This window comes from Bicyclus anynana, chromosome 17, assembly GCF_947172395.1.
Source record: "Bicyclus anynana chromosome 17, ilBicAnyn1.1, whole genome shotgun sequence".
Taxonomy (NCBI): Eukaryota; Metazoa; Arthropoda; class Insecta; order Lepidoptera; family Nymphalidae; genus Bicyclus; species Bicyclus anynana.
Window position 1 is genome coordinate 5,078,155 of NC_069099.1, and position 9,837 is coordinate 5,087,991.

Below are 9,837 nucleotides of genomic sequence, written 5' to 3' on the forward strand. Positions count from 1 at the left end.
AAAGTTTCTCAAAATAAAGAAAAGCCCAAAATTTTGTAAATTGACCTTAGACTCGAACGCTACGTATCATGAGGTCCTCATTATACGTAGCTGCATGAGGTAACCACTAAACCAACGAGGAGCTACATGTATCTATGTCCCACTTTTGTGGAAAGAAAAACAGAGGAAATTCATCTCAACATCTAGATCTTGAACCCACCAAAGTTCACCAAAATACTTAGGTGGGTTGGATTAGCAAAGTTAACAAAAAATTTAAGACGCAGACTCTCAAGGTAGACAAGAAAATGTTCTGTTTTTTTTGCCCAAAAGCTACTCGTCATTTATTCATCCCACGTAGCACCGATTCTCGATTTCTTGGGATGTCTTGTCCAAATTCTTATTTCAACATTGATATACATAAAGAAGATATGTAATACGACGCCACTACTATGGCCAGAATCTGAAATGCAATAGATTTTTTTTTTATAATCAATTATTATCAATGGACAATCAATCAATTCAACGTGTGTATTGCTAATATTAAAAATCACATGTGGTGGCAAGCAATTAGGCATATTAAATCTTGTAGTACTAGATAATAGTAAGTACCTAATACACAGATTAAACGTAATTTGCTAAGAACGACTGTCTATGAGAGATAGTGAATTCCGCCTTGCTTATTAACGCCATAATATATCAATGTTCATTCGTTTTATTTATTTTCCTTTATCCTTTACCTACATTGCTGCTAAATAAACGCAATTATTTTTATAAGTCAGTCTAGACTAACATAGCGCTGGTTTGAAAATTAAAACAGAGAGGAAACCAAATAATTTATACCTACTGTGTATGTTATTGAGTGGAACCAGGTCAATAAGTTATAAAACAGGGAATTCACAACTGTACTAAAGAACAAATTGGACTAAAAACTGTACTAAACAACAAAAAATTGTTCAACTGTATTAAAAATCTAAACAAATTTTAATAGTGAGTATGTATCTTCGTTTTAAGTATCAATGTTTACTCAACATGAGACTACGCGTCGTATGCTTTCTACTTTCCAGCAATCGTATGAAAATCCCTTACTGTTCATGAAATTATTTACCTAATATTAAAAACAAAGCAACCTCTCATTTTGACGGGGAGAGTCTGTAAACCCTAACAAAGTACTGGGCCGTAGGGTCAAATAAACTGTTCACACTCGGTTTCAATAACATCTTTTTAATCTGCTGCTGTGACTACACCACAACACCACCATAAGCGTATTGGAATAGCGTAACGTCTTCATAAAGGTTCCTTTATTGTGTTGGTTGTTGGCTGTAGAGTCACTAGTCAGATAAAGCTGTTTCAAAAGTGCTTTTAAACTGGCCTACTTGAAATAAATTCCAAAACCAAATTTAAATCCAAAATTCCACTTACGAATTATATGATAATAGTGAAGTAGTGGTATAAAATACACGTATCTTTGCCGTATTACTTATTGACCTAATATAGTTTCCACTACATTCTGAGCACGTAAAGGGAGAAAGATCAGGCCTAAAACACTTCGCTTTAACAAAATTACATCGGGCCGAGGGCTATCTTCGACGTTGATCATGCGAATCGGTGCTTAGATAACTCTATTTTGTTGTAATGTGTACATACAAAACAGAAAATAACATCGATATTTTGTATTAATACTAGCTAACCCGGTAAACTTTGTTCATCTATAAAAATTCAAAAATTCCAAATTTATTTATCTCAATTAGGCTTACTTTACAAGCACTTTTGAAACGTCAAGTTACTCGTATGTCATGATTCAAAAAGTTAAGTTAAAACTTATGTTAAATAAAGTTGAAAATTTAAAAAGAAACTTATAATTAAGTTTAGTTTAATATTATAAAGAGAAAAATTTACGAGTTGGTGAGATTGTAGGGGTTAATCTCTAGATCTACTATTCTTTTTACCAATAAAAGCCACGTTATTTGTGAGTGTCACAGGCAATATTTTATGCCTACATTCTCAAAAGACCAGGACCTATGCGGGTGAAACCATGGACGGCAGACGCCCGTGGTTTCACCCGCATAGGTCCTGGTCCCGGCTAATAATAACAAAACTTCGATATCTTCAGAATGGCTTAACGGATCTTCAGCATATACAGGTTGTTCGGGTGTGTAGGGCTCCTATAAGTGGACTTGTCAACACCTTGAAGTTGTGGGAAACACTCCGTTGTTACGCGAGGCAACCCTGCAGCGAGTACGTGAGGCAGCCCTTGCCAAAAGTGCAAGATTGCACCCATTGTTCGGCCGCATTCCTTTGTATGAGCGTCACCTACTCTTTCACAATATGTAATAATTATTTTAACACTTTTACTCCCAACTTTGGAGTAAACAGGCACTTACTTGTAACTTAGCTGTAGTTTTTAATATTAAATCTAATCATAAGTCAAATTTGGGTTTTCTTTGAAATTCTCGGTGCGACCATACATTTTTGGCGCAGTTGGGTAGAATCGCTTAGGGAATTAGGGAACTGAAGTACCTGACCCGGCGATCATCGAATCTACATCGTGGTTAGCCGAGAAGAATCCGGACATAGATTCATCAGAGAAAAACCAAATGTAAGTACTTTGAATCTTTAAAGTATTTGCCATCCTTATTTATAGTATTTCCTATCCTTTATTAATTCCGCGTTTAATTATCGATTTTTAATTAATTAAAATTTAATAATTATTTTTAGTTTTACAAGATTTTCCATCCACGGAAACAACGTACTAGGGTTAGAAATAGAAATAGTAGGAATAGTACAATAGACAAGAATAGAAATATAGACATGTCGAACGATACAGATACTATTTTCAAGTCGCTTAGATTAGTGCCCGAATTTGATGGTAATCCACATGTCCTGACGCGATTTATCAATCTGTGTGATCAATTAGTATTAACGCATTTTAAATCGGAGCCTGGTAACGATTTATCCAATTTGGCACTATTTAACGGCATCCTTAATAAAGTAACAGGACCGGCTGCTAGGCTTATAAACTCCTATGGCGTTCCAGATAACTGGCACGGTATCCGAAATGCACTAATTAATAATTTTGCTGATCAACGCGATGAGACCGCACTTTATAATGATTTATTCCTTCAGTGTCAAGGCAATAGTAGTCCCCAAGAGTTCTATGAAAGATGCCAAGACTTGTTCAGTACAATAATTACCTTTATTAGTCTGCATGAAACCATACCAACTACAGTCGAGGCGAAAAGGGTATTATATTCCAAGTTGACGCTACAAGCCTTCCTACGAGGACTAAAAGACCCACTAGGATCTAGGATTCGTTGTATGCGACCTAATTCTATGGAAAAAGCACTTCAATTCGTACAGGAGGAATTGAACACCCTCTATATTCAACAACGCAATGACGGTGGACCGCATAAGAAAGACTTGACAGACAGACAATTACCACCACCTACTATGAATTTTAGACTTCCTTTTAATCACTTTAACAATGTTCCACCAGTAAAATCTTTTAACCCTCCAATGACACCGGGTTATAATAACATGCCTGGACCATCACGTCAGCATGGCATGACGAGCCAAGGTTCGCAAGGCTGGAGACCTGGCCCGAGCCTGGTACAACCACCAAGGGGTACAACACGTACGCAACAAATGTTCCGTGCACCCCCACCTAATTATAAACCGGGAAGTAATGTATTCAGAATGCCTCCAAGACCTCAGCATCAGACATTCAATTATAACTCCCCGCGTCCTATGAGTGATGTAACACCTTTTGTCCAGAGACAAATGCCGATGACTGGACACGATTGGAGACAGCATGGCAACCCGCCGCCGTCTAACTATTTTAAATCTCGTGATGTAAATCTCAACGAGCTAGGTTATTTGTACGATTATGATAATGCCTATCTCGAATACGAACCTTATACATACGAACCTTATTACTATACATGCGAGCAATACCCTGAATACTATGAAGCCGATTGCGAGTACACTGATAGCATGACAGTAGAGGAAGTAGAGGACCCTTCTTCTACACAGGAGGATTTTCAGAAGCGTCCCAATACAGACAAGCAAAAATAGAAATAAATTTGCAAACGCAAAGACAGCTTATGTATGTTCAGATAAAAGATCCACCTCTTAAAATCTTGATCGATACGGGTGCAAATCAATCCTTTATAAGCCCGCAAGCTGTCCAAACTTATTTCTATAATTGGCCTTTAAACTATGAACCATTCGAAGTAACAAATTCAAATTTCACGAGTTCACATAATCATTCTATCACGTTACCTTGTTTTAACGAATACAAGGAACAAGGCGACATGACTTTATTCGTGTACGATTTTCATAAGTACTTCGATGGGTTACTAGGTTTAGATTTACTAACTGCTTGGGATTCTAACAGAGACCTTAAGAATAAAGTACTAACAACGAGAAACGCAAAAATACCTTTACAAATTTACGATTCTCGTAACGTTAACTTGTACGAAGACATAATTCCTGCTCAATCGTCTAAGTTAGTGAAATTACCTATTAATATCCCAGATGGAGATGTCTTAGTACAAGATGAAATCATGTGTAACTGCACTATTACCGATTGCGTAACTGCGGTAGAGAATAATCGTGGTTGGGTCGAAGTACATAATAATTCTGATAATGACATAATATTTTCTATGGATAGACCGATTGAAGGTGAATTTTTTAACATTGAGAGTAATTATGTACAAAACTCTCCTGAGCGCGTATCCGAAGTTTTATCTAAGCTTAGAACAGACCATCTGAATCCTGAGGAACTTGCTAACCTTCAGGCATTGTGTTCACGTTATGCAGATATATTTTACATAGATGGTGAACCATTAACATTCACCAACAAGATAAAACATCGTATTAAAACGACGGACGAAGTTCCTGTATATACCAAAAGTTATCGTTATCCTTATGTCCACCGACAGGAAATACAGGAACAAATTGCAAAATTGCTAGAACAGAATATTATTCGACCATCCGATTCTGCATGGAGTTCGCCTATCTGGGTCGTGCCTAAAAAGGCAGATGCGTCTGGTAAATCTAAATGGCGAATAGTTGTAGATTTTAGGAAGCTTAACGAAAAAACTATTAACGATAAATATCCGATCCCAAACATAACGGACGTATTAGATAAGTTAGGTAAATGTCAGTATTTTACCACTTTAGATTTAGCAAGTGGGTTTCATCAAGTCGAAATGGACCCCACTGACATCCCGAAAACAGGATTTAACGTTGAAAAAGGACACTATGAATACCTTAGAATGCCAATGGGGCTAAAAAACTCCCCATCCACCTTTCAAAGGGTCATGGATAATGTGCTAAGAGATTTGCAGAATAATATCTGCCTAGTTTACTTAGATGATATCATAGTTTTTAGCACGTCACTACAAGAGATGATGGTTAATCTCGAAAAAGTATTTAATAGATTACGCGAATCCAATTTTAAAATACAGATGGATAAATCTGAATTCTTAAAGTTGGAAACCGATTTCCTAGGACACGTCATATGCAGAGACGGTGTAAAGCCAAATCCTAATAAAATTAAGGCTATTAAGGAATACCCTATTCCTAAAACACCTACCGAAATAAAACGCTTTTTAGGTCTCTTAGGGTATTACAGAAAGTTCATTCCCGATTTCGCACGTATTACGAAACCGTTAACTCAATGTCTTAAAAAGGGTTCTAAAATAACCTTAGACCAAAACTACGTTAAGTGTTTTGAACATTGCAAGACACTTTTGACCAATGACCCGATTCTTCAATACCCAGACTTTACAAGGGAATTTATTTTAACAACTGATGCATCCAATGTTGCTATTGGAGCTGTGTTATCCCAGGGTACTATTGGCTCAGATAAACCTATCGCTTATGCCTCGAGAACTCTGAACTCTAGCGAGCTGAATTACAGCACAATAGAAAAGGAGCTTCTTGCCATCGTATGGGCTACCAAGTATTTCAGACCCTATTTATTTGGTCGGAAATTTAAAATATTAACAGATCATAAACCCTTGCAATGGGTGATGAGTTTAAAAGAGCCAAATTCGAGACTTACAAGATGGCGCTTGAAATTAACTGAATACGACTTCGAAGTTGTCTATAAACAGGGCAAATATAACACAAACGCTGATGCTCTATCTCGAATTCAGTTAAATGTCGAAGAAATTAGTTCAATAGCTGTAAACCCTTCCATAAGGTCGGATGACTCCAGAACCCTTACGGCTTCTGAAGGCACTGATGATTCTAGAACCATCACAGTTCATACTGATGCGGAAAACCCCATCTTGGAAGTACCAATCTCAGAGGAACCATTAAATAAGTTCACTAAGCAGATTATCTTTAATATCGTGGGTGATATCAAAGGTAAGACTGTAGTTAGTAAGCCTTTTGATACACATACTAAAACATCTATTCAGTTATCCGAATCTAGCTTAGAGCAAGACGTTATTAATGCGATTAGAGAATATGTAAATCCTAAGATAAAGACAGGTTTACTCATCAATCCCTCTGACGCTATGACTAGAATAACAGCTATCATACAAAATAACTTTAAAAGTTCAGCCATGAACTTGGTTCTTGTAAGGAAAGAGTTAGAAAATGTTCCAGAATACCTTAAACAACAGGAGATTATTAACAAGCATCATGATGGTAAAACTAACCATCGCGGTATTAACGAGTGTTTTCTAGCCTTGTCACGTAGATACTACTGGCCTAAAATGAGAGAGCATATCACTAAATTTATCAGTGGTTGTACTATCTGTGGACAGGCAAAGTATGATCGAAATCCCATAAAACAACAATTTCGAATCGTACCACCACCCGGTAAACCATTTGAGTTAATTCACATGGATATACTAACTATACAGGGTGATAAATTCTTAACCATAGTAGACGCGTTTTCAAAATATGCTCAAGCGTATTACTTACGCGATGGAACAGCTGTTAGCGTTATTCAAGCATTTCTTATCTATTGCACACATCATTCGTTACCTATCACTATAGTGACTGACAACGGACCCGAATTTGTAAATCAACTTTTAACAGAATTTGTTAAGTTTCATAAAATTCAGCATCATAGAGTGGCACCTCACACACCTAACGAAAACGGTATCGTTGAGAGATTTCATTCAACTTTACTAGAACATTTACGCATACTAAAACTTGAACATAAGAGCGAAGCAACTACTAATCTCATACCCTACGCACTTCTAGCATATAATAATTCTATACACAGTTTTACTAAGTGTAAGCCAATAGAAATTATTACTGGTCACTTTGACCCACGAGATCCATTTGATATTGACCTTTCATCTCATCTTTTACAGCAATACATGACAGACCATAAATATAAAATGACTAAAGTCTATAACTTAATTCATGAATCATGTACCTCACAACGAGCAGATATGACTAATAAGCGCAATAGTAATCGCGAAACAGAAGTAGAGTACTCCCCTGAGCAACAGGTTTACATTAAAAATCCCATTGCTCCTAGACAAAAATTGGCCCCACGCTATACGCGTGACGAAATCACTGCCAATTTACCGATACACATTTACACTAAGAAAAGCCGAGGACCCGTTGCTAAGTCCCGACTTAAAAGAGTGCTTAAAAATAATCAATTGTTACAGGGCTCATCTAATACTACTACTTCTCCTGCCAGTAACTGTATGGACGCAGGAAGTAAAACTTGAGAACCTTGATGAAGGCCCTGGTGTTTTGCCTTTCAAACTAGGTCCTACTAGAATCATATCACACTATCATTCATTCATCCAATCCATTAACCTACAAGACATCGAGACTAAAGTTAATTCGGTAATTAACCAACTAGATGCCATAGAACCAGTGCTTAGTAACAAAACTAACTCACTATTTTCACCCCATATTCAGTACTTAACTAACAAAGCTTATAGTGTGCTTGAACAATTACAAAGCTTCGAAATACATCGTACAAAACGAGGATTAGTAGATGGACTTGGTAGTATAGTTAAGAGTATAACGGGTAACCTAGATCAAACAGATGCATTGCATTATAATCAAGCGATTAAAGATCTTAAATCTAGCGAAAATCAGTTAGTAACAGAATTGAATAATCAGGTTAGCATCTCTAAGGAATGGATGACTCAATACTCGAACATAATAGATAATATCACGAAAAATCAGGTAAAAATTGAACAGTTAATTTACAAAATTAGTCAGGCAGATGCTACTCGTGACTATAACCTAGTTAAATATGCACATTTAGCACAAACATTCTTAATAATCGACGACAACGTCGATGCGATTTCGCAAGAGATACTTAGATTGCAAAATGTGTTAGCCTTTATTAAAGTGTCGACTTTACATCATTCAATTATTCAGAGAAAATCGCTTAATAATATATTCAGCAAGTTGCGAAGTTTGTATAACAGCGACAATATAATTGAGGTTGATATTAGAGAATATTATGAAATAATTAGAGTAGGTTATTATTATAAAGATAATAAAATTATTATAGTTCTTAAATTCCCAATAGTTCTTCCTCAAATATATACCTTGTTTAGATTATCTATGATTCCTAATAAGTTCAATGAAATCCTTATATCTCCTTCCCCATTCCTGGCAATATACGACAAAGAATTCAGGTACATAGAGGCTGAATGCCCGAAGACCAGCAAGTGGTACATCAGCTACGAGAACAGCGGAATGCAGAACCGAGATACTGAAGATTGCATCCATCAACTCATCACTGAGCAACAGAAGCTAACAACGTGCAAAGCGGCTCGAGTAACTATTCATCGCCCAGCTTATGACGAGCTCGACGAGAAACACTATACTATGCACTTTCCCACACCCTCTAAAGTGCGTGTATCCTGCGGACAGGATCTCTTCAAAGAATTAAAAGGAAGCTACCTTGCAACTATTCCGAAGAGTTGCTCTATTACTACATCAGACTTCGTCATCTCAAATATGAACGATCACATTGAAGGCCAAGTACTAAAGATTATGGATATAACTTCAGAGGAATCACCGCAGCTGCAATCACCAACTTCAATAGAGTTAAATACCATCAACCTTAATCATCTACATGAGATCAACACAAAAGTTTCAGCGCAGCATCCGATAAATATAAAGTTAGAAGCAACCGAAAGCAGTATATACCACACAACCATACCACTATATCTCATAATCGTGGGAATTGGTGTGTCCTTTATTGCGTTCCTGATTTATAAGAAATACTGGCGTATCCAAGAATCTATTAAAGAAGCACCAACGGAAATTGTAGTCCCTGAAGTCAGAACAAGGTTTGACCCTGATCAACCCCCAGCTTCCTTCACATCAAAGGTGTTCAGGCGCTGTTCTACGGGGGGAGGTGTTACGCGAGGCAACCCTGCAGCGAGTACGTGAGGCAGCCCTTGCCAAAAGTGCAAGATTGCACCCATTGTTCGGCCGCATTCCTTTGTATGAGCGTCACCTACTCTTTCACAATATGTAATAATTATTTTAACACTTTTACTCCCAACTTTGGAGTAAACAGGCACTTACTTGTAACTTAGCTGTAGTTTTTAATATTAAATCTAATCATAAGTCAAATTTGGGTTTTCTTTGAAATTCTCGGTGCGACCATACATTTTTCCGTGATATACAGGGTTGTATAGACAACAAAGGCTTTGTAAATATATATCTAAGAAAGTACGGTATCATAATCGGTCCATTAATTTAGAAGCTACGATGCACAGACGGACACCTAAATTTTACAACACCCCTCTTTTTTACGCCAGGGTTAGAAAAATACTAAAGAACTATGGTGTGTAAAAGAACTTTAAGAATAACAATCACTATCACATTTTATTGAAATTTCTTAGA

General features: G+C 36.9%; 1 protein-coding gene across 1 annotated transcript; it reads left to right on the forward strand.

Annotated features, from left to right (window-relative positions):
- Positions 1-6,014: 6,014 nt before the first annotated feature.
- Positions 6,015-9,570, forward strand: LOC128198925 (uncharacterized). The gene is made up of 2 exons (XM_052886689.1): positions 6,015-6,281; positions 7,438-9,570. Exons 1-2 carry the CDS (start codon positions 6,015-6,017, stop codon positions 9,376-9,378), a joined length of 2,208 nt encoding a protein of 735 aa, XP_052742649.1. The 3' UTR covers positions 9,379-9,570.
- Positions 9,571-9,837: the final 267 nt, after the last annotated feature.

Coding starts and splice junctions, on each gene's coding strand:
- LOC128198925 (XM_052886689.1), top strand. CDS start 6,015: ATGAGTTTAAAAGAGCCAAATTCGAGACTTACAAGATGGCGCTTGAAA. Junction 6,282..7,437: donor CGGAAAACCCCATCTTGGAA/GTACCAATCTCA, acceptor AAACAGAAGTAG/AGTACTCCCCTGAGCAACAG.